At 38.0% G+C, this 26,950-nt stretch overlaps 1 protein-coding gene across 1 annotated transcript in view; it reads right to left on the reverse strand.

The window, feature by feature from the left end:
* The window catches only part of CDYL (chromodomain Y like), a 114,360-nt gene that overhangs the window by 6,759 nt on the left and 80,651 nt on the right, over positions 1 to 26,950 (reverse strand). Inside the window, exons 3-5 of the mRNA XM_058833149.1 lie at positions 4,482 to 4,738; positions 3,721 to 3,893; positions 542 to 752 (exon numbers count right to left, since the gene is read on the reverse strand). Coding sequence (XP_058689132.1) covers positions 542 to 752; positions 3,721 to 3,893; positions 4,482 to 4,738 — 641 coding nt within the window. The remainder of the gene's footprint in view (positions 1 to 541; positions 753 to 3,720; positions 3,894 to 4,481; positions 4,739 to 26,950) is intronic.

Raw genomic sequence — 26,950 nt, forward strand, 5'->3', positions numbered from 1 at the left:
GTCTAAGTTTTCAAAGAACACAGCATGAAAAAACACTAAGCAACATGAAAATAACGTAGGCAATAACGTAGATTCTTAAATAGCTTTTTGTTAGGAGTGCATGGAAGCTGAAATAGTTATTTTGCATAGCGGCATAAGACTGCTTCTGGCTGGTGTCACAGTACTCTGCTGTGTAGTGACACTGAGTGCCACGCTGGTGCTGTGCCAAATGCAAGACACCTGTGGCTGGTCCCCACAAGGCAGCACCAGGGGAGGTGTGTCTTGGTACAAAGGACATGACCCTTCTGACACCATCAGGGGTCAAAGGTGGGATTAAGTCCCGTACCTGCTTTCTGTTCCGTGCATGCAGGTGAAAAGTAAGTTGTAAGAGCATGGAGCAGAAAAGCTATAAAGGGTGGCTTCTCATGAAAGGTTTTCATGAGAGAAAGAAAAAAATTAAAAACAAGACAACACAGGAAGGCAAAAAGTCTTGAAATCACACTGGATAAATTATCCCAACTGAATTGTGAAGCTGTCAGCCCCTACCCTGCAAGCTACTTACAGAAGCCAGGCCCATTATCCGAGGGAATGTAAGGGATGAACATCCATCTGGACTTTGTCCAAAAGTAGTGTATGGTGTCTGAAACCAGGCCTTCTCGTTGGCCCAAACCACGTCACACAGAGGCAATATAGATGCTCCAAGTCCAATGGCTGGGCCATTTACTGCTACAATGATAGGCTTCTTAAACTGAATAAAAGTATTCACAAAATTCCTGAAGAGAAACAGAAACATGCGCTCACTACATATACTGAGAGTGTAAAATATACCAGCCCTTGAGAACTCCATAATAATTCATCTCCACAGTAACATCACTTTCAAAACCAACCTGATAACCTTCCACAATGAGGTGGTTATTCGGTGGATGAGGGGAAAGATGTGGATATTGTCTACACAGAGCTCAGAGTTAGGATTTCAGCACTGTCTCTCATAAGAGTTTCATAGTCAAGCTGTCGATGTATGAGCTGGATGAGCAGACAGTGAGGTGGACTGAAACATGTCGGAATGGCTGGCCCAGAGGGTGGTGACTCATGGCACAGGCCAGTGATTTAAGCGTGGCACCCAACAGGGTCAGTGATGGGTCCAGCACTGTTCAACAGCTTCATTGATGATTTGGTTGATGGGGCTCAGTGTATCCTCAGTAAGTTTGCTCAGGATACAAAACCAGGCTGATACACCAGAGGATTGTGCTGCCATCCAGAGGGACCTTGACAGGCTGGAGAAATGAGCTGACAGGAACCTCCTAAAGCTCAACACGGGAAGTGCAAAGCATTGTGCTTGGGGAGGAGCAACCCCAGGTATCAATATATGCTGGAAGACAAGCTGGAAAGCAGCTTGGCAGAAACTGAGCTAGGGGTCCCAGTAGAGTTGAACTTGAGCCAGCAGTGTGCCCGTGCTATCCTGTGCTGCTTTAGGAAGAATGTTGTCTGGAGGTTGCAGGAGTTGATCCTGCCCCTCTGCTCAGCCCTAGTGTCATTATGGACTTCTCAGTAAAAGGGAGACACCAGACGGTCTAGTGAAGGGCCATCAAGGTGACCCAGGGACTAAGTGAGCTGGGCCTGCTCAGCCTGGAGAAAAGAAGGCTCAGGGGAATGTCATCAATATGTAAAAGTACCTGAAAGGTAGTGCAAAGAGGACAGAGCCAGTGGTGCCCACTGAGGCAGTGGGCACAAATTGAAACATGGGAGGTTCCCTCTGAACAGCAGGAAACACATTTTTACTGTGAGGGTGACCGAACAGGCAGCCAACAGAGTCATGGACTCTGTCTTGGTAGACAAAAAAAAATCCCAGGAAATGGTCCTGGCCAACCTGCTCTAGGTGACCTTGCTTGAGCACACTGAACAAGACGCCCTGCAAATGTCCCTTCCAACCTCAACCATTTTCTGATTCAGTAAAAGCCTAGCACTGCTCCCAGCCCTATACATCACAGTAGCTGGACAGGTACAGACTTCACACCCCTCTACAAGCATCAGCTGATACAGCACTTCGGTACATTTTTGTGTCCCACAGCTCTCAGATAAGGCTGCAGCCTTTCCTCACCTCTGGGCACCACAGCTGTGGCTACTTGGTCCACACTGTACTGATGTATGGCATTGGCATAAGGTAATTCCCTGTGTTTTTAAGTGATAGTAATAAGGTATAAACTAAAATGGGCAAATCATTATTGATCGTCATTAAGGAGTTTTTCTTAACAAATAAATCTACTTTTTAAAATTATAAACATGAATAGTAGAGCTGTATCATCTCAAATCACACACCTGTAAACTTCCCCATCTCATCTCCCTTCTTTTGGTTGGTAATAATGTTCTGGGTACTACACTGTAATATATGCATATTATCATCCTCACTGACAACAAAAAATGACAATTCATTCCAGTACCCACAAAATATGGACGCTTCTCTGTTCTCAACAGTAGTAACTCCAAGAGCCTCTTAGGAAAAAAACAGCCATGCGTGTATGAATACATACACAGGTAATTTTAAAGTTTGCTCCCTATCTGTGTTACATTTTTGTATTTCTGCAAAACAGGACAATTTTATTATATGGTATTCAGCACTAAAGGTTATCACACCCCTTCTTAACTCATTCTAGTGAACTGAAATAGCTAAATGCAGAAAAACCAAATCTAAACCTGGAATTATCTCATGCAAGTCATTATACAAGCATCCCATCCAGAGACTTAAGATAATTTTAGTAACATCTGAATATCCCAGAGAGGGCCATCTCTAGAATATATATGAAAAATACCTTATTTGAGAGGGATGGTGTGTATTCATAAGTCGTTTAAGTCACCTTCACCTGTTTTTTTAACAATGAATATTAAGTGAAAAAACAGGTTTCTGGAAAGGCCCAAATTAAAATAGTGATAGAAGCTCACTGCTAAGAGCTTCTGGCCATATCTGAAGTCACTGCATAAGCAACTTTTATATGAAATGACTGAAGACTTTCCTTTGATAAAAATAACTATAACCACCTTTACAAACCGTGTCTCCAATGAAACAGGCTTCACATGTCCATGGCCTTTTTTTAGAAACACCACTGATAACACAATGTTTTAGAATGACCACTGATAACAACATGAGAAGAAGGGCTCTGAAAGATCTATAGATACTTTGGAAGAACGCAAGAGACCAGGATCTCAAAACCAGTGCTCAAATGTACTCGTTCATCATGTTAAAATGTGTCTCCAAGATCCATATTTTTTTTCCCATATACTTCCTTCTACGTGGTAGTAGTTCAGCTCATTTTGTTTAAATGTTAGGTTTGGTACCTAGCATTGTGATGATGATCACCAGTATTAATCTACTCCTCTAAAACATCCATCATTCCACTTCTTTGAACACACTGTATCAATTTACTCATCCAATACACATCTTGAATTTTGGTGTATTAAATTGGTTTTCCTGAAATTGAATGGCTATTGAAGTATTTTAATATTGGTTTTAACTGGAGGTGTATTACAATACTCCCAGTTTTCATTGTTAAATTTTAAAATTAAAAATGCAGGAAATGCCCACCCAAATAGAAAAAGACAGGGAGCATAAAGAAGTGCTGGACGCTATAATATAACAGGTCAATGTCTGACATCTTTTTGAATAGAAGGCTTTTGAAATAAAGACAGGACAAGCCAGGCCATGTGCTGAATAATACCCATCAGATGACTGAAGACAGTCATACATACCTAATAGCTTCTGCCATCTTAGTGCTTTCCTTTTTTCTATCATCCGTTAAACGTCGTATAAAATAAATAAAATCAAGACCACAGCAGAAAATGCTACCAACTGCACTGAACAGCACAAGTTTACTGTCATCTGCAGCTGCTGTGTTCAGTGCACTTTGGACTTCCTTCATAACCTGAAAAATAAAAATTTCATAAGAATAATTTAAATCCATCATTACAAAGTAGCATGTTGTTCTCTTCCCTTCCTCCCCCTATGGGACTCTTCAACATCTTTAATTTTTCCTTAGGATCCACTCAACCATCTTATTAGAAAAGTTAACTTTCTTCATTATTCAAAAAAAAGGAAGTTAATATATTAGAAGCTTTGCATTTCAAAAATGTAATTAGACAAAGATAATTAAATCATTACGGAAAGATCTATTAGATATTATCTGTAACTAAAGCACTCATTCAGCATTTCTGTAATTTGGACAGCAGATGGCATATGCAACCAATACAGAAAAAAAGAACCTTAATTGAGGTTAAAGATTTTTTCAAGTTGCACTTCGTAAATCACTGCACATCTTATAAGACAGTACACATCAACATGGTCAGATAACAGGGTCTTTAAATGCAAGTGAATTACACACAAAGTAAACTGTGCATATAACATCTTGCAAGTAAGAACCTGTATTATGTTTTGTGTACATTTGTGCCTGAGTAACAAGCGGAAATGAGACAGGGACTTCAAATTCCCCTCCCAAAATCAGAATTGTTCTAACCTCTGGATTTAATGAATTATTTTCAGATGATTTTGTTGATAGCAAAATGTGTGTGAATCCATCCTGTTTCCTGACAACAATGTCTCTGTACCGGTACGCGCTCTCCGTTTGTCTCACACTGAAACGTAGCCTTTTATCAAAGGGTTGATCTCTCCTGTCATCAATAAACCTTCGTTTGCTGGCTGTCACTCCTGTTACAGATGTCTGGATGTTGGTTGTACCATTGGCTGCTAATGCTTCCATAAAGGTGGGTGTACCTGGAAATAGTTTAAGCAAGTACAATTACACTTGATTAGCTCATCCATCTCAAAATACCTATTAACATGAAAACATAATTCATGCATAATTTCTTAATATGAAACTCATATTAACACACAGTAATTATGAAACTCAGACTCCTGCAAGTTACTGAAAGACACACTGTGCACAGAAGTGACAAAGGGATGCAAGACATTAATTTTATAATTTTGAGAATATACATTTAGAATAAGCCAAACAGGCCAGCTGTCATATACCTATTTTCAGAAGGGGAGAAAGGTGTATTTAATGTTCCTAATACCAGTGTGCTTCAGTAGGTTAACGGTCTGCTTTCTCCCCTTCCAACTTTTCAAAGTCATTTAACAGCATCATCATCACTAAGAGAAAACAAAAGCCTTTTGTTTCAAACATCAGAAATTATTATAAAGAAAAAGACACTTAGAATAAACCAAGTAATGAACTTGACTGACAAGATCATAAAAAGCGTGATAGTCTTTAAAGAAAAATGGAAATGAAGAAATGCAGACTATAGTTCTCTGAGAGGAGCACAAGACCCATGCAGTGATGTATATTTTAATTGATTCACAGACACTGAGATCTTTCTCATGTTTAACATTTTTTGCTATTGGAATTGGTAAATAGACAAGTTTTGCTGGTCTTATTCCCAGTCCCTTACACAGAGAGAGTTTGAAGGCATGCAAGTAAACAAGCCATTCCTCATGTCACAGAAGGGGCAGGTTTTTCTGTAGTCCACATAATACCACATAGAGAATATAAAAGAACATACTGGATCTATAATGCCTCTGTATGTTTAGGTCTCCGTGCAAAATCTCCACAGAATTTGTCATACTAAAGTACTGGAGTGTGCATAGGACAAGGGGAGGTAAAAATTTTGGGAAAGTGTGTTAGAGTCCAAGACAGTAAAGTTTTGAAAGATTTTTCCTGAAAATTGAGCCTTGAGACTGAAATCTTCTGGAAAGCCACTGCCCTTATCTCACTAACAGGTACTTCAGAACATCATGCATACAGTGTCTTAAGAAGTAGAGTTAAACCATGTGTAAGTAAGTTATTAATTGTTATTGTAATTTGTCATCATCTTTCTGAAGAAGTTATATTTTAAAATTAAATTATTTCAAATTTCGTTTTAACTACAACATACTTGAAATACTTGTGGGTCCAATGAAAACATTAAAGAGGTTCACTTAAGTAACTGGAGTATCCAATATCTTGACATTTCCACTGTATTCAAGCGCTGTTTGTATTGACTCACATGAAGTATGAGAGAGATAATAAGAGAAGAGACTAAATTTAATTAAAATTTAGAACATTATACATTTTCCTACTTATATTGCAAAAGTTGTCTCTGGATATAATGAAGTTTTTATACCAAGTATTTTAAAGTAAATATTTTATTATAAATACTTTATAATTAATTAAGCAAGTTGGCTGTTTAAGGATCTATACAATAATAAAATTTTATTCTACTTTTTAAGGTCTTTCTTGTTGTATTAGTGATTTAACCCTCTCACCATCTCGCTTTTTTGTGAAGAAGTTAAAGATATCTCAGAATTTTTTAGTTTAAAGCCAAGAGTAAGAACCTGGATTCAGTTTGTGATCAGTTTTAGAAATAGATGAACAAAAAGAAATGGAAAACTAGTACTTTGTATTGTCACAAAAAAATTCACATTTATTCCCAAATTTTCTATTGCTTATTTTTTTTCATTCCAGCAGAATGAATAAAAAATTTGGTGTATACTAAATATGAAGCTGATGAGGAATGCTTTCAATTTTTTTCCCTTGTAAACCATATATGGAAATTACATTCCTTTAAAAGAATTCTCTTGAAAGGGAATTTGCAGGAACACCAATTTTGCCCCATACTTCCTTATGTACACAAGATGAAATGGTATCGCTGGCTTGGTTTTCCATAGGAAATGTATATTAAAACAACTGGAATCACCTCTGATTTTTAAACCCTGATCAGAGTTTTTTATGTCTTTTGTCTTAGCCATAGTGAAAAACATGGAGAATTGGAGAGCAGGATAGACTAGACTAAGCCAAAGAGTCAGTAAACTTGTTCAAGACCTTTGAGTCTGTATTTTCACATAGCTCATTCTTCCAAAGATATACTCAAATACCAGAAAATTACTTTTGAGATGCAAGAGACAATGATTATATACTTTGAGAGACAAAACTTCTGTCAAGAAAGATCAAGATGTAAACACCACAGGCCAATTTTCATGCTTACCGAACTAGCAAGAGACCTGCTTTTTTACATAAACTCTGTCTACACTTATCAATAGTTTGGAGTTCCTTTCAAACCACAAGCAAGGGACAGTTGCAGTTTGGAGGCAGAAGTCTCCTTTCTAATCATGTAAATACACTTCTAGGATACTCAGACTGGAATAAAAAAAAATCTTTATATTTTTAGCTTTAGAAACCATAATTCTGCACATGGAGTCTCAGCCAGCCAGTACAGATCAGAATATGGCACCGAAAGGGTTAAAACACGTTAACATTTGTCATTACTGATGGAAGTTTGGGACTCAGTATACTTGACAGCACAGGGGGGTCTTTCTCTTGGCATTTGGTCCTTGGAAGCAAAGGGACAACTCAACATAAACCAGTATTTCATTTTGTAAGTACACAGCCAAAGGTGGTTTTGATGCCCAGTCTTGAACACGCAGTACAGCAAATAGGGACAAAAATAAAAAAGTTCAATTGAGAGTTAACTGTATTGCCAGAGATTTCCTCACATGAAAACTTTACATTAAGGTTACTTATCTTCAGGATAATTTCAGCTATATTTTAATATTTTAAAACAGAGTTTTGTAACAAACCAAAAGCAGTTCTGCATTTTAAGACATTAATGGAAATAGCATAACAAACACAAAACACCACAGCCCTCTCCTTTCAAACTGAGCTTCCAAAAATAAGTAAGGACTTGGAAAAAACAGCAGTTTACCCTGGATATTGTCAATTAATGAAGAACTGTTTGTTTAAGGTGTAAACAAACAGCTTATAGTTATATAAAAACTTTTTCACCTGCAAATTATTAGCATGTTCTCAGAGCTGAAGACAGTACTACTACTGGATGAAGCCAAAGCTTCACTGTATAGATGCAAAAGGAAGTTAGGAGGAGTACTTAGTTTTGCAGCTGCTGGCCAAAACCTGGTAACAGTCAGCAATTTCATGCAACTGCCCTTGGAGGGAAAAAAAACCCCTAAAGCTATGAGCAACAGATAAGAAAGGAGCTGGTCTTATCCGAAGGAAGACAGACACAAAATACCAGTTTTGGGAAGGGGGCAGAACAAAGGTGTTTTTGTTAAAAACACAAGTAACGCTCACTTCACAACAATCCAAAATTAAAATCCCAAGCACCTCTCTAAGATATTCATGCCTTACTGCTACTGAGAAGTTCAGTTTAGCTTACATATCAAACTTTGAATACAAATACTCCCCTTCCTGCGACAATACTGGGGATACATCCAAAGACACGGTCTAAAACTAGCCAAGCTTCTTTTGCATGCTTCTTTTTGGGTACATATGTGTTGGTGCTCTAATTTAAGGTCTGACTGACAGGGTATGCTGTCTCTGAAAGTTTAGCATAGATGCCTAAGGAACAAGCACAAGAACATGAGAGGTGTGAACAATACTGTCTGAGTATTTTCTTTAACTCCAGCAACCAGAAACTTAGCAATTACTAAAATTTGCATACCCAGAACTATAGGCTACACTAAACCCCATGTAATTAAATTCTTCTTCTCCATGGGATTGTCCAATTTACTTTTGAAACCACTACGGGTTTGTCTTCCAAAGTATCTCTTGGCAGCAAGTTCTGGAACATACATGTTGACTTTCTTCATTCCTTTCATCACTGCCCTTCTTCAGATTGACTAGCCCCAATTTTATTTCCCTTTTCTTCTTCCAGAAGCCAGTCCAAGCCTGCCATTCTTCTCCATGCTTTGTCCTCTTCTACTAAGTCTTGGAACAGGGCCCAAAATGGGACACAATATTCAATATGGATTTTGTGGGGTTTTTTTTTAAACTATGGCCAAACAGATGCTTGCAGAGAACTATCCAAAACAAATCCAACGCCCTTTCCCTGAGCAGCAACACATAGCCAGGAACCAGTCACTGTTTTATGTTTTCTACAGGCACAGTTTGGTATGTAAGCCTGTTTTGTCCCCTCCTCAATGCCTGGCATTCATCTGCACTGAATATCAGCTCTCATTTTAATCATGAAATCATTCAGTATTTTCAGAGAAGCCTGACATGCTCACAAGGAGCTTTGGGAACTCCAACATCTTTCCTGTACCCTGCTGGCACCACTTATGTCCTTTCCTACACTAAGTGATGCAGGGGTTAATGTGAAGCATCCCACTTGAATAAGTAAATGAACAAACACCACCAGCAGCAATGTCTTGGAGTGTTAACTGCAGATATAAAACTGCAACTGTAACTGATTACAACTCAAGTACTAGACAGGGAACAATATGATCTGGAAAACTGATTGGTAAAAACAACTTGAATTTTCAATGAAAAAAACAAATTAAAATCCAGTGCTAGAAGTAAGTTACATTTTTTCCCCAAGTCCTTTCTGTACTTTTACTTCTTCATTGTACCCTGTATATATAATACACAAGAGTTCAACATTAGTTGTCCAGTGCAGGTTGCCTCACATTTAGTTTTTTGCCTACAAACAGAGGTGTTTTGTTACATGTTCATATGTATTAGCAATCTCTAACTGTAAACACTGTTAAGCTTTTCCAGTCTTAACTCTGCACTACATCAAGTATTTCACAGGAGACAGGAATTCCAGACAGTGATACCACAATGCACACATAATACAGAAGAGTTTCCAGTATTTTTTCCACTTCTTCAGTGATTACACAGGAAATATCTTAGAATTGTAGTGTATTGGCACAGACTAGAGAAACTAAAAATGAGGGTTCTAAACCTCTTATGTATGTCCCTATTTCTTTGTCTGAGCATGCATATTAATAGCACTTACATTTTTGAATCAAACAAAAGTTCCACTTACTTTGAAATGTCACAATAGATTTTTGCAAGAAAAAGAAGCCTCAATTTATTGTACATTCCACCTAAAATGCTGATTTGCTCTGTGTTTCTGAAAGAGTGCTCAGAATATGCCGGTCACTTAGGTAAGAAAGATGCAACTTCAGTTAATTCTTTCCAGAATGTGATGTTCCATTGATACAGAGTACAAACCAACAGTGCAACCAGAAGTAAGTTGTGCACACCCCAGAATCAGAACAGCCATCCCCAAAGACGCCTTGGAGGAGAGGGGGTGGGAAAAGGACAGTATTCCTTCAAATTATAGGCTGATGCTCCCTGCAATATCCTGCTGCTGATACCCTCCTCAAAACTCTTGCTGTGAGGAGGGAAGGAGTGTTTGTGTGCTGTACCACTATCCATGCTAAATAAAGTTAACCACTTTTGAGTCTGTTTCAAGGAAATAGTTACACAAGGAACCATTAGATGTTCTTCAGCCACCTTCTGTTGTTTTTTGAAAATATGTCACATTTCAGTGCAACAAAACTACAAACTGTAGGTTTTAAGAACAGATTCAATGGCAAATCATGCTAGAACTTGGTGGAACATCAGCAACAGGAAACTACAACTCAGCAGCAAACAGTCATGCAGTGGCTGGCAGGCTTGTCAGTATCCACCTCCAAATCCTAAAAAGTCCTTTTCTCATGCTTTTTAGTTACTACTCTTTTCCATATATTTTGTATAGGTGTTAATTGTAAATGTCACTTGGAAACATTGCTATTATCAAACCTACATTTCTTACAGGACACTGCTGTTGTGGACAAAACTAATATGAGAAGAGAAACACATACATGTGCCTCAGTAATATTTCTCTACCCAACTTTTGAAGTTCTTCCATCTTACACTAGCTTTTAATCTTGGCTGCCAATTCACATTTAGAGTAATATTGTCTGTAGCAGCCTTTTTCCCCTTGTGTAGAAAGTTTTCTCCGATTCTTAGATTACTTAGAACATCAAATATATGTTATTTTAATATTCTTAGAAATAGGGCAGCATTACTGGTCATACTGGACTTTAGTAGATTATAGGCTATTAATTATTTCTGCTTTTGAATGTCGTTCCTTTTCAGAGCATAAGCATCCATGTGAAGATAAACTCATAATGCCAACCAAAAATGCAACCAATCAGAACATAAAATTCTATTACTAGAAGTAGGCAACAAATACAAGCGAAAATGGCATTTTTTCATCCTTGAATCGAATAGATTTACCTTAGCCTGTTTTATATTGCATAAATGGAAATACAAAAAAAAAACTGCATATGTTAAAAAAATGGGAATAACAAAACACTAGGCCTAAGATTCTCTAAGACCATGCTCACAGAACCAACAAGGATAACATTAATAATAGATAAATTGGCAACATATCTTTTAAGAAGCATGATTAAGTTTTACTGTCTTTGAAGAGGAACTGTGCATTTTATGTATAATGTATTAAGTAAACATTCCACAGTCTCTCAGTGGAGAGAAAGTGTCCCGCTCCTAATAACTCCAAAATGTTTTCCAAATACATCTCCATTCTTATTATTTCACCAAGAATACAAAAACACTCCTCAGCAAATTTTTTTTCTCCTTTATTATGCATCAAGATAAATTAGAGCTGTTCTCCTTTCCCCTTCCACTGCAGTTTTAGCCTGTTTTTGGTGCAATTTTTCTTCCACTCAATCTATAGTCAAGATGCTACTGACAAATAGAAAACAGTGCACATGACTGTTCTTACCATTTTAGATGGCTGTAAGGAAAAAATATATATAAAAATTCCTAAGTGCCTCTAGTGTTACTCCAGTCAAGAAATCCCAGCCATATTTCACAGTAGCATGCATCAAAGTATTTGATGTGGGAAGCAAAGAGTTAATTTCATTTCTTTCTTTCATGAATAAGTCAAATACGCCTTTCCCAGGTTACAGACTCCTTTTTGAGGTCTTTTAATACTGGGAACATTTCATAAGGGAAAACTCTTCTATCTTGGTATTTTTGGAGCTGCAGGTTATGATACCATAGCATTCCTTCAAAATGCTCTAAAATTTGAGAGTTAAGCAAGGACATCTCTCGGGGCTCATCTACAGAGGGAAGCTATTGCAAAATAGGCTAAGGTTTAAACTTGAAGTATACCCAGCTATTTCACACTAACTCCTAAGGTGAACACATTCTATATTAAGAGCACTTCACTGCAATTTAATCCAATCCCCTGAGTGATGTGAAAAATGGCTCATCTAGAACAGATACTGCCAAAAGACATCCCAGTAGTTTCACCTATAGACACAAACATACACATGCCATAGTACACATTATATAATGCTTGTAAGGACATTATGAATGAAATTTAAATAGAAGGGTATAATAGTGTATAGGCAGAACACCTTTGTTTACCTTTTTTTTGAAAACAAATGTGAATACTAATTGACAGATTCATTCTTATCACACAGACAAGGCTTTCAATACCAGAGTTTGTAAGAGCTCTATTCACAACTGCCCCCAAAACCATTTGGCATTTCAATGCAGAAAACGAGACAGAGAAGGATCAGGACTTTGAGAGGTTCAAGACACTGATGTGCATGTGTTAAACTTTCCAGGAAACCCTGAGATCAGAGTGCTGGAGTATTCCAGCTGGAAAAAAGCACCTCTATTTTTATGTATCTACCTCAAGAAGGTACACACGTCTTTCCAGCCACTATCTGATGTCTGCTATTCATAGAAGCTGCCTCAACCTCCTGTGGGATATTCAACATGAGATTCATTAAGAGATGGCAAATTAACCTGAAGCCATCTTCGAGTACACAAGGGCACACAGCTGTGTGCCCTAACACCACCAGCTACACTTTGTACTTGAGAAACCCACAATACATGCTGTATACACAGGCAAACTGCTCTCCAGCAGCACGCTCATGAGAAATTACTGACCTTGGAAGAAATAACTGGCTGGGATGGGAAGCAGAAGAGCAAAAGAGGAGTCTCTGACTTTTCTAAGAGGTTCCCAAAACCCTCAAGTGAAAAACTAAATATTGCAGTGCTGGGTATTTAGTCCTTGCACTTAAGCAAGAGAGTTGCCAGCTCCTTGACCACTTCTGCTGGTGAAAATCAAGAGCTGGGCATTGGCACCAGTGGGAGAAGATAGGGTGAAAAGATTACAGGTCTTGGGAAAGTGTATGAGGAATGGGTGATGAAAAGCATCTTTGGGTATCCCATGCAACAGGTGCTGGATAGTCAGATGCTCTGAACTGAAAAAGTAATTCAGAACAGAATTACAATGCCAAATCCACCCTTTTATACTGAAGTTGCAGAGGATATGATCTACTGGCAACAGCTGAAAGGAGGCATGATGGAAAGGAGTGACAACCTGTGCTTTGAAGCTGAATCTGGTCTCTCCTGTCTGTTTTTTGGCAATATTAGGTAGGATCAGCACATATATGAGCACCTGCCTCAACTGGAGAACCTGTGGAGCACATCCAGTAATACCCTCATAATAATCACAATCATCAAAAAAATACTCCACTGAAACAATAAAATAAAAAAAGCCTCAGAGAAAGTCCTAAAGTCAACAGTAGGAGACTACCAAGAGTAAGACTTGGATCAGATACTTTGCATGAGGAAAAAATAAGACATCCTCCTTCAATTAGGCTTTTTCCTGTATCACTGCAGGCAATTACTAGAAAACACAGGAGGCACTTGTCTTCGTATCATTTTGCCCTGACTGCAGTAGAAATGGTATAGCTCTGCGCACCTGGGATTTGCAGATACAGCAAAGATCCTGAACATGGTGCACAGCAAAAGCAGGACACAGATCTGCTGGTACAAATCTAGAGACCCTGGAACAGGCTGCCCAGAGAAACCGTGGATGCCCTGCCCCCAGAAGTGTTCAAGGCCAGGCTGGATGAGGCATTGAACAATGTGGTCTAATGGAAGCTGTCCCTGTCATGGCAGAGGGGTGGGATGATCTTTAAGGTCCCTTCCACCCTAAACCATTCTATGGCCACTAGGATGGCCATGAGTCTTGGGAAAATGCCCATCATAAGAAAAAGTTTTCATCAAATTTTGCAACAAAGTGGTAAATAAATAAATAATCCCTCTCCCCAAAAATGCCCACAATAAATCACAGGGAAATAACCACAGCTGAATGCTGTGAGCAGAGAAGGCAACTCAGCCAGCAGCTAGAAGGGCTGGAGGCAGTGAGCTGCCCTTACACAGCAGGATGGATCACATGCATGGGTTCTGTTTGGGCGCATGCTTTTCATATTGCTGAGGAAAGCAATAAGTGCCTGTGTAAGACCTTAGGCTTTCTACTTCATTGACTGCTGTCATATTTATGAACAAGTTATCAAAGTAAAAAAATCTCACAGACAAAAAACCTGAACTGCTAAGTCCATAAACCACGAATTAAGTAGTTAACACATGCTGCCATACATAGAAAATGGTTAAGAGCTACCCAAGAGGCTTCCCTCAGGCTACAAAGCAAGGAATATAGAAGCCAGGATTATTAGTTACAGGTGGTCCCTATCCCCAAAATCTATTTTTTCTTGTAAGAATCTGCTTTTATGAAGTACTGGATTTTTTTCTTTACAGAAATTATTAGTACCTAGATTAAAACAGTACCAACAATGATACTATTGCTATACAGAAGAGACAGCTAAAGAAGCAACAGAACTAGCATGGTGATATTTAAGTGGGACATACTATTTTTCAGCACGACCAATGTATAAGTATGAAACCATACCCTCTGAATTATTACAAAGACTAATACTAGGAGGCTGAAATTTTGAAGGGAAAAAAACCCAAGAAACTTGGAAGTTACATCTGTGGCACAGAAAACAACCACCCAACAGAAAAGCATGTGACAAGTAAGGTAAATTTCCAAACAAGTTTCATAAAAGACAAACCAGTTAAGGTCTATCTCAGAGAATAGGACTTAGCAACTACTATCAACCCTACCAAAACCAAGGGAGGTTTTGTTAGGTACCATAATGGCTGTTGCTACACAAAAACCAAGAAACAAGTGCATCATGTCTGATACTTTAAATCAAAGTGTGCACTGGCCTCCGAGAGAATTTTATAGTTTGTGTAACTGGCAATAGGATAGTAGGGTTTATTTGACTATTTGGAGATGTGGACAGGAGCACATCTTTTCATGGGAGTCATACTCATGTATTCAGAGTTCAAGAGCAAATTCATAGATTTTTAAATATATTATTACTGCAAATTCATGGAGGGACTTAAATCCACAACCTTTTAATTTGAAAAAGCAGGGAAAAGGAAAAAATGAAATCTCCATTTGAAGTTTGGGCTTGCAGGTTGTTACAACTCCCACTGCTGCAATTCCAAAGTCCAGTACTGAAGCCTCGTGTTCAGCAGGAAGTTCATAAAGCTGTGCTCAGACTTGTATTTACTAAGCGGTGGTTCATGGGTGACAGGGTCTGAACATTTTTAGGTACAGCAGATGTCTACAATACTAAATCTTGCCTTAGGAAACAATCTACTAAGAACACACAGAGAAACCAAAAATATCATGAGGAATCACTATACGAAAGACAGAGGAATTCTACTGAGTAAAGCAAAGACTGTGTACACAAAAATAATGAGATTAGTACATAAGCAGCCACAATTGTGAGCTCAATTTTAACTTGGAAACCATTTAAACATGTCATAGATAAGACAGAATGATAGATGAATTACATGACTGGTTGCTTCCTGAAACCTGCCAGGGACCCACCTGTTCGTGTCAGATTCCAACCACAAAACAAACAGAATGGAATTGAAATTTAATTTCTACTAAGATGAATGCTGTGCAATTTTAGATAGCTGTGTTATGTAAAAAGATATAGCATTAAATACTTTTCAGACAAATAACAAGATACCCCAGACATAAAGAAATGGTGTAAAAATGAAACTGAACTAAGATAGTAATTGAATTATTTTCTTCAGGAGTGAGATGTAGCTTCAATTAACTCCACATGGTTAAACAGGTCAATAGAAACTGAGGGGAAAAAGAGAATATGCTATACTTACAAGAAAATAGGAAGTAAAGAACACTGGGAAGAATACAGGGAGATGCTAAAACAGATAAAGAACGGGTATTAGAAATGCAAAGTAAAACTCTGAAGTTCTCATAGCTACAGATGCTAAACACAAATTATTTTTCCAGTGGTAAAGAAAAGAGAGGAGAATTAGATCAAAATCAAAAGTAAAATGTAGTCAATTAAAATACTAGAGGTGAAACCAGCATGCTATAAGAAACCAGAAAAATATTTATAATGGGTATGAATATAATGTACGTACAACAAATGACAGACTAAAAGGACTGACCATGGCAAGACTGCTGACTGACAATAAAAAAAGAGAATCAGACAAATGTGATAGTCTATATGGGATATGTATCATAAGTGAAATACCTCCAAGACTTGCTTGCTTAAAGACTAGAAAATTTGGAAGGTACCTTGGGTAATAAAATTTGTAGTGAGGTAGCTTCAGATAGAAGAAGAAGAAACACTTTTTTAAAAAGGCAGCCTTAAACCTCTTCAGTTTATTTCTGTTTATAAACAAGACTGCTCTCAAAGTCAAGTTTCAAAAGTGTCCTTCCACTTAAAACCTACTGGAGATCCAAAGCAATACTCAGGAGAGCCATACTGGATACCATAGAGAAATTTCATCCTCCTACAAGAGGTCACTCATTACTTGGAAAATATTTTACCAATATTTTGCAGTTTCATACCATTACAAATTAAGAATCAGAAGCTTCCCTATCATATATCTTACATGTAAATTTCAGGATTTAAAAATAATAACCTTATCACAGCAGCAACCCTATTTTGCTCAGCATCAAAACTGTATACACAGAATTATTCTAAATTCTGTCAAGTTGGAAATACATTTAAAACTAAAAGTTTTATATCCAAAATTAATTGTGCTTTCTAAAAATCCTAAAATGTACAGATGCTCAGAAGTGGAAATTTGTAGCAACAAAGATTTCAGGGTTATTGTACAAGGATGTTCTGTGGACATTCTGCCACTGGCAGTTTGATAAACAGAGTTATAAGAAACTCTGCATCTCCATTTGGTCTCAGAAAATGTCACCACATCACTAATGTGCTGCCTAAGATTAACAGTTAACTAGAACAAAAGTTATTGCTTATAGTTTTCGTTTAGTTCTTATCTATACATCAACATATTTGTGTTCTGCAATCATAAACACCTTGTCTTTTCTTAGTTACAATAGCTGATGACTTTTCCATGCCAGCTACATCATAAAAGATACCACACCATTAGATATTTCCTCCTACAGCTCAGTTAAAATGCTACCAATCCCGAAGTATTTTTAAGTTATTCTTTTGAATCATCACGATTAAGAAAAATGTTGCAGTAGGATCGTCCTTTTCATTATTTTTTAAACAAAATTATAAACTTACTGAAATTTCTAGACAAATTAATGTGAGGTTTGTTTTTCAAAGAGGGATTACTCCCCTCCCCTATCTCCCCATAACATCAGGTAAGAGACTACAAGCAAGAAGCAGCATGATCATACCCTTCCTCATATCAGACCAACAGTGCAAATTGAGTAACCAAGTTCATTCCCCCTACAAGGAGGAAGTCTGCTGCATATATGTCCTCAGGCTTGACTGCTCTTGCCACAGACTGGCATTCTGTTTAGTTGGAAAATTCAGGAAGATCACTCCTTGCATAAGCCTCAGCATACTCCTGTGACCTGGGCAAGCAGCATATACTGAATTCTTTGAGGTACTTAAGTATCAATCTAGTTTACGTAAAATCAAAACTGAAATTTGTTTCCTTTCACTGCTGTTTCTTCCTTGTATAGTCTGCCACATCACAAACAAGTCACTCATAGCAGGTATTTCTGCCTAACCCAGATACAAAACAGCTGGGTTCCTTAATACTATCCCTCCATCCACTGATGCACCTGCTGAACCATTCCAGAGCTCAACCAAATTCCAGTTTAAAACTATCACCTGTACTTTTACCTCCTTTGTTTTTCCCTTTCCCAGTCTCAAGTAAGACCAATGGAATCCTGAACCAAATTTACAAAAAAAATTAAATTCAGTTCAACTACCACAGAGTATCTGGGCAAAAGTATTAGTGTTTTCCTTCTCTAGCTCATTATTCAGACATAAATATCAACTTCAGCTCTAAGTGTCAAGAAATTAGTAATAAATTGACATAAACAAATGAAGACATGCCAAAACCCCCACAAAACCTGACAAAAATAATGTAACAGCAGGAACAAGCCAAACATTTTTCTGAGGTGTGCTGGGTTAATGTTCAGCCTGATCAGTTCCCATGTGCTGCCACAAACTAGGAACTCATCTGGAAGAGGTAGGGGGAAAGAGGACAGGATAACAGAGTAACATGAAAAGCACCATGTGTAAAGATAACAACACATTCTTGTCCAGTTTCACGGCTAGCAAACAACAGTGTTTCAAAAACCGCTTCCTGCTGTGAATCTATCTTCTAATATTTCAGTTTCATGGCTATAAAATACACTGAGATTGGGAACTACTTTTGCAAACACAACATGACTTGTACTTTAGACCACATCTGTGGACTAGTTTATTTTCACTGTAGAAAATGGCCTGAGATGTATACTCCTTAAACTCTCACAAAAAAACAAGAGGAAAAACATTTGCAGGTATCTGCAAGAGAAATACAGTGCCATTTCATTGCTGCTATCAATTTGTAGCTTATCAATGCTTAGGTAGAGAAAAAAAAGAATGAGAAAAGTTGTCCCAGAAAGAAAATGCAAACAGGATGTCCTGCTGAGGCACAAGGTACAGGGGGAGGTGGGAGGTAAAGCCGTGCATCTGTTGAGGCTGCCACAGTCTGCAGTGGGATGAAGCACGAACAGGGACAGTCAGAGAAGTGTGACTATTCATCACCTCCTCTTCACAAGCAGGGACTTCCCTGCCTGCTAGGTCCAGGCAGCAAGAGTTTTGACTACAATAAATGCAAGACCAGATTACAAAGGAGAGAAAAAGGACTAAAATTCAAGCTGAGGCTTCACAAATCTGTCTAACAAATGCTCCAGTAAGCCCCCAGAAAATGTTGCTACAGAGCGTCCTGACATCTCTGAGAATTATATTAGTGCAATATGTACTCAAAAAGCCGATTTGGGATTATTTAGTTGCCAACTTTGTCAGTCTTCTGAAGGACACAGAAAACAGTGCAAAGAATAGAGACTCTAAAGGTGTTAGGAAATGTTTTATTCCTAAACCAATGACTACAGTAAATAGTAGATTTCACTGCAAAACACATTCCTTTCATATACCGTAACACATTGCCCGTGCAGATGTGATACTTACCAACACAGCTTAATAATGGACTTGGCAGCGCTTGGTTAAGATAACTTAAAGCCCTTTCCAACCTAAATGATTCTATGATTACCAGCCCATCAAACAATTTTGTTTCCAGAGAGAGACTGGAGACTTTGGGTGGCTCTCTCACAACTGCTTCTCCCCAAGGTAAGTCTTTCACTGTGCGTACTAGCCAGGAAGCAAAGCCTTTCTCTTCCTTTTAGGATAGTTCAAGTTTAAAGTTCAGATTTCCCCTTTCTTTTTCATCTAGCTTATATATGTTCCCTGTAAAATATGAAAACCCAGTATGATGATCATGAAGTAGGAATAAATCAAATGCAGAAGTGGGCAAATAATGGATTTTGGCTCAGAGGCTAAACTGCAAACACAACAAACCTAAACAGGTGGCTCTTCTGTTTTGAGATTTACTCCTTCTATGTAAAAATACTGCTTCAAAACAGGGTCAGATGTGTATTTAATAAATAGTGGTAATTTGTAAATAGAATTCTATGCTTGCCTGCTCAAAGCTTTACTTCTGCTGCAATTTCTATCATTAAATGGAATGTTGCCTGTATCCATTCAGGAAAAACATAATTTTAGCATTTACTACTGAAGCTACTGTAGTAGTTTTAATTCTTTTGGTGTATGAACATGAATCCATAGCCTTCATGTTACTCGTAGCAAAAATAAATAAAAAACAATAAAATTTGCAAACACCAATGTAGCAATTAATTCACTGTATTTTCCTCAAGGAAGATTAAAATTGAAGCAGAAGAAACCCAACACTATATCCTACATTTAAAATTGATCGTAACTTTAGTCCCACATGTGCATAACTGAAAGACAGAAATTATTTCATTGAAAATATGTTTTCTTTATGTGGTAAAGGGAAATCAGTGGCTTGAATGTAGGCCTGTGCTGTTTCTAGATCACCCTTTGAAAGGGTCTGTCAGTGATTTTGCTCTGCTTTGGTAACTTAAAAAACTACATGTCAGTGGTCACAAAGCAGCTGGAAACAACGACGTATAACAATTATTTTCCTTCAAAAAACACCCCCTCTCCTGGTAGGATTCCACTACAAAAGCCAAAGCATTTGTCCCACACAGGCTCTCTAGTGAGCTAGCACTGATGGCCCTGTACAGTCATACTACACAACAAAGAAGAGAAGCACGACTCATAAATAAAGAAAGTAAAGAAAAGAAATAAAATAAGTACTGTTATTTTACTGTAGGTAAAATAATGTACATCCACTGCTGTGTGCTGCAATCCACCTTACTATATTCTATTATATGCCTTATAATGTCCTAATATAATCAAACACTTCAACAAGTAAACTAGAGTCAAACACTGAAAACAAAAATTCCCCCCATTTTGTAGTTCTCACAGACAAAAAACGTTCTGCAGCAAACCAAGCATCTCCAGAGACATGCACACTTATTCTCAATGAAAAATGTGCTTATTAAACTTTTCCACTACATCCTTGATCAGCTAGAGTTATCAACACTTTTGATGTCCTGAGGGCATCTACAAAAGCAGATAGCATTCCGACTCCATCACATTGCCTAAACCACTTTCTGTTCCACCAGATGACCCTTAGAGAAAATGTACCTCCATTTTGCAGTTCCTTGCTTTTATTCCTGCACAGACACAACTGCAACCCCAGAGCTACAGGTGTTCCTCAGTGACCCTGATGGAGTCCTCTGCATTTGAAAACAGTTTGATTGAATAAACAATGGTATCTGCAAAGCAGGCTGGGGAGAAGGAGCATGGATTAGATGACAAAGGTCTTTTCCACTCCTATTTCTTAGTATTCTGTGATGCATATGTGATCACACTGTGTAACACTTCTGCCTTTTTTTTCCTGCTACCTAAAGGCAGTTGCCTTTCAACAAGCTGAAATACAAAGACAAAGTACCTGGACCCATGGTATCTGTTGCAGGTTAGCAAACTGTGGACAGTGACAATTGGATTCTCAGCTAATTGCTGCTTTCAGTCGTGATGGGGAGAGCTCTGCCCGTGTCCTTGAATCAACCCTGGAGGGAAAGAATCCTCTTCTGTGGAGAGGCCTGAATACTTGTCTGGGAAGCCACAACCACAGCTCCAATATATGTATCTGCACCTCTGACATAAAGCTTAGGGTCTCAGGCTATGTAAGGCGTTTGTAAAAATGTTCCAATGGCTTTCAGTCTCCACTCTGAAATGATTATTTCTGCAATGATCTCAGTGCTACAAAAATTACTCTTGGTTTACACATTATTTGCAAAATACTTCCAAATCAGAAGACTGGATCTATGACTCGGTAAAAGAAATGAAAGGCTTCTAACAGTTTCAAAATAATGATGAGAAAGATAACCTGGGGTAAGAGGAAACTTCCAGATGATCAGATTAAAAATGACAATTTCATTTTTCTTCAAGGGTAAGGAACAAGAACAGCCATTCATCAGGGGAAACTGCTAATCTCCTTAGTTTCAGCACAACCAAAATACTTTCTAAATTAAATATGGGTGATGTTATTGGATAAACTTTGTGCAATACCTTTTTGGACTGCCCAAGGGAATTTACGGCTAACTCTAGGAATCTTTTTCCGAGATGACCTTCTGCTATGCTTGGTGTTAAACTAGAATTTGGCAGGGTTACAGACAGAAGTAAAGCCAGTCTGATTCCACTAATATATTGGCATTTAAGTGTGGACCATGATGCTGGGGAGTCTGGACTCTCTGATAAAACAAAAGCAAGAGTGGACATAGTTCAAGGGTACCGTGCTCCCCTGGCTTGCTTAATTTAGTGAGGTAGGATGACAAGAGTTAATTCTTGAGGGTATTTTCCCCCCTTTTTTTGACTTATAGTGGTTCTGCAACTGCCTGCTTTGTCCAGCACTGCCCAGTGTTACTAGCAACTCATGAATGTTGGAAGTTAACTGATATACAAAGCATATGGGGGAGGAGGGAAGGGGAAATTAGTTTTCCATGAGTCTCAGCCAAAACAGAGCCAGTTCTCTGTTGAGGGGCCTTCAGGTTCCTCCTTTTTCCCTCCACTATTGACAAGGAATACTTTGTCAGGGAAACATCCTCATGAACCACAAGAGTGCTCAGCAGCTGAGCAAGAGTTGCAGGAGGGTGCTCCAGGCTGACAGTGCTTCTGTCCTTCTGCCAGATCACAGCTGCTGTCCCAGGCTGCAAGGAAGGAGATGATGGGCTCCCAGCAGGACAGGCATGGAAAGGACACTGCAAGGGCACAGAGACACCCCTGTACAGTGAAGCACAGGGTCATATTGCAGAAAGATAAAAAAGGCTGATGAAGCCTACCAAGGAGGAAGGAGGTAGATGGGAAAGGAGCTGAAGCAGAAAGAGCACTTAGCTGTCTGCCAGCAGAGGCAGCCACAGCTGGCTGCAATGTGGTAAGCAGCCTCTTCTCCACCTGGTCTGCCCAGAGAGAGCCTCACCTGCCCCAGGTCCAGCCATCCCATAGCAAAAGGAGCTGGTTACAAAACTCAGTCACTTCAAAGCCAAACAAAATCAACCCACAAAACAAACAAAAAAAAGTATTTTTTTTAAGGACATCTATTTCAATGCAACAGAGATCTGTTTGCTGAAAAGGAGACTGCTTCCTCTGCTGTTAGCATCATGTTAGTAGGAAACATCTGCAGGCATCATTACATTCATTTCCAAGCCAGACTGTGCTCGGTGTAGGCGATCTTCAGGCAACGTAATAGATAAAAAACGAAGAGGGTTTTGCTGAGTGTGCACACAGCCAAACATTTTTAGAAAGACTTAAAAGGTGGCCAAGTCTGAACAGATTATAAATGATAATGATAGCAAAAGCACATCTCTGACACACAGGCCAAAGCTCTGTTAAATTACAAATCACTGCACAAAGGCTTGTGAGGAGCAGATTATCAGTTCCACTGCCTCTGACAACTGATATTCAAAGATATTCAAAGCAAACTGCAGAACAACACATGACATTCTCAGGACATGGGATTTCCTCAACATCCCATACATTTCTATCATATAATTCCCTCTGATGCAAGCCCAATACTCACTTCAGAACTTTTTGCTATTGACATTTTCCTTTCCTTTATTCTCTAGTAATTTCAATTTGGATAATAGGTAAAGAGCCTGAGGTGTTTGCGCCTCCTCTTCTTAAAGACTAAAATCTCAAGCCAATAAAGTTCCATCGCTTTCACAGAGTTTAAATACTGCAAGTAAGATGGCTAAAAACAAACCCAGCCCCAAAAACATGACATATAGCAATGACTCCCTGTTACACTTTCAATGAAAAACTAACCATCAGTCATTACACTGAAAGTTCACCTGTGTGAACAAACACACAGAAAGATCTTTGTAAACCTTTTTTGTTGTTGTTGTTTTAAAAATTTCTCCCTGGAAAACATATTCCTTCATCTATAATACCAAGAGATGTTAATTTGCAGTGAAAAGTGTTCCTTCTCATCTGCTTAGCAGAGCTGCATTTATGATTCAAAAAAATCAATTATCGTTAAATTCAGTTTCTGTAGAGGTTTTTTTTTGCCAGTGTAATTTATTCTTTTACTATGTGGATTTTAGTATTAAACTTGATTAAAGTAATTTAACATTGTCTCATCTAATTTACACTTATAACCTGTATTTCAAAAATAGCCCTTGTTATCTCTTAGTAAAGACTCATTTCTTGGTTAACTTAACAATGTGACCACTTAAAGATGTATTTTCTTTCACAAAACATGAAATGACAAAGTACATATTCGTAAGTATTACTGCAAAACAGCAGAGAGTGGCATATAATCAAATGTAAATAATCAGAAGCACAGAAACATTTTTCAGTATATATATGTTCATTCCGAACTTGATATATTCTGAAAATTAATCATTCAAATTGAGTATTCATATCTTTATTGAAAGTTCCAAGTACTGAAGTTTCCTAAATAAATAAATAAAACAAATAAAACATTTAGAGAGTATTCCCTGAGCATATACATGAAATTTAGAGCAAAAAAGGCCAGTGCAACTTGAAACGCTTGCCAGACCATAACCTCAGGAGAGAGTAAGAATAGCAACATTATGGCGGCACCAAGGTTTGGAAAGTCCTAACCACTACAGCATTGAAAGACAGAACATTACTTCTGGGGTGCTTGTAACAACTGCAATAAAATGAATGTAACAGAATCCTGGGAATTTCAGGCAAACACATCTGGTAAAACAGAGTGTTAGTCTACAGAATTCCTTTGGTTTGTAACAATGTACAATGTTTTGAGAGAAAGATACAGAGACAAAGAAAATAAATACCCTTCAAACTTTAAAGTATTTGTGTTTTAGCTGTTCATCTGTTTCACAATTTAAAATGTCTAACAATGGTTGCAGGAGCAAAAAAACAAATATAGACCAACCACAAATACTGACAACATCCTACAGAAATCTAAATGCTTTAAAGACAGAACCAAGACAACACAAAGAACAATTCTGTAGAACTTCACAACAAAACTGACTGGCAGAAAAAGGGAGCTGTGGAACAGCAAGCATCAGATGGAAGCAGAGTGTCTTCTGCTCAAGAAACTTAAGCAGGTTTGAGGGAATAAGCTTTCAAAGTAGAAAGCAGTTTTTTACAGAAATCTGCATGCCATGAAGCCTGCAGTGCTCTTATATAGTGTTCCTTGCTGTCTTACAGATTTTTACTGCTTAAATCCTCAAGTAATCTGGAAATCAAAGAGTAACATTCTCTGCAGGTTTCATTTCTATCCCACTACCATTCCTTATGCCTTTTCACCTCACAGCAAGTGAAGAACTGTTACACAGTAAGGGCCAAAAACATGGACTGAAAATAAAAAACCCAAAAAAACCAACAAACCACCTACTAGTATCAAAACCTAAACCCATGCTATGCGGATTGTATTGAAAAGCTAGAACAGGAGGGCAAAAAAAATGAAGATAATATACAGAGAAATAAAAAGTATAAATCTGAACTTAGTTCTGAAGTATCATATGAAAATTTTTTTTGCTTGGGTAGCAACAAGCATAGAATGGTGTCATAGGATTTGCCTCTACTGTAAAAGAATAAACTCACTTTGAAGGAAGAAAGAGATAGAGGTGATCCTAAAGCCCCCTAAAACACATGTCCATCATCACAAGTAAAATTCAACTTTTTATTAAAAACACAAAATAGAGCTTTGAAGAAATATTAGCTCTTTTATGGAGAGATCAGAATATGGTGAATTATCTGTATCATTATAAAGCAATTAACTATCAGATGTATGCAACTATAATTATGAGAAAAATCACACATGCTAGCGACCTTAATGAAAATTCATACTGGAAATGAGCAAAGAATCTCTCTAAGAAAGAACATACCCATATGTTCCAAACCGTAAGACAGTACTCCTTCAGTATCCGGTAGCCTATGTCCTTGGCATTTGCTTATTTTAAGCCCAAAATTGAAACCTCAAGAATGCTACAATTAATTACCTTTACAGCACGTTACTGGAAGAAGTTTATAAAATTGTTACGTTTACAATCTGTAAGGTAAACAAGATGGCCTCTACCTCCCAGCTGGAGCCATCTATTTTATTTATATTATGTACTGAAACAAGGCTCAGAAAAGTAATTTCAGAAGTGTAATGGAAAAGCATTAACAAGATGCTCTCAAAAAATAGTGGACAAAATCTCTTTTTCTCCTGTTCGAAACAATTTTAGTTTTGTAAGTCACAAATCATTCAGTGATTTGCTATTGAGCCTTTCTCCAACCAGACTGAGTTTTTCAATAATCACCTGAGAAAAATCATGAGAAGACTAAAAGAAACAGAAGAGGCAGCAAATGCCCATTTCCATGAATGAAATTACTCTTCGTAGCATATTAACTGTCTTCATGAAACACAGGGATTTAGATCAGCCTGATACTTTTATAGCACTTAAAAGCAACCTAAAGAGCTTTCTTAATGACTTCATGTTGATCTTAGATCCTTGGCATGACCAGACAGCAGAATAGCTAAGAAGCAGGGATTTTCTATATACTTAACAGACACAGACTTAGGATATGTTACTATCCTAACTTTTAGTAACGTGCCAAGAAAACAAAAAAAACCACAAAAAACAAAAAACCAAAAACACCCAAAAAACCAAAACAAAACACCACCACTGAACCAAATAATAAAATACCTCACCATATTTATCAAATTATATAGTCTTAAATTTACAGTAGAGATATGGTGAGATTATTCCCTCTTAGATTTACTCATTAATTCAGAGCAGTAGACTCAGGCAATGGAACTTGAATTCTCCCCAAATTAGGCAAAAAAAAACCTCAAACACTTGATTCCAGTAAATTTTCTGGGCAAGAGCCTATTATACTGACAACAAAAACCAAACAGTGCTGATTAAACCCTATTTCATTTAACTAAGATATAATAACACACATCTCTCATTATTTGTTCACAGAGTCATTACATTTGGAAGGAACCTCTGGAGATCGAGTCCAACCCCCTGCCAAGGAAGGGTTACCTAGAGCAGGTGACACAGGAATGCATCTAGGTGGGTTTGAAATGTGTCCAGAGAGGGAGACTACACAACCTCCCCAAGCAGCCTGTTCCAGTGCTCTGCCACCCTTAATTTAAAGAAGTTCTTCCTCACATTGAGGTGGAACTTCTTGGGTTTTAGTTTATGGCTATCACTGAGTCTGGCACCATCCTGTTGACACCCACCCACTTTTGAGATATTTATATGCATTACTGAGATCTCTCAGTCTTCCTTTCTCCAGACTAAACAAGCTCAGCTCCTGCAGTCTGTCCTCATAAAAGATGCTCCAGACCCCAAATCATCTTTGTGGTCCTCCACTAGACCCCCTCCAGCAGCTCCTTGT

The sequence above is a fragment of the Poecile atricapillus genome, chromosome 2 (assembly GCF_030490865.1).
Source record: "Poecile atricapillus isolate bPoeAtr1 chromosome 2, bPoeAtr1.hap1, whole genome shotgun sequence".
Classification (NCBI taxonomy): Eukaryota; Metazoa; Chordata; class Aves; order Passeriformes; family Paridae; genus Poecile; species Poecile atricapillus.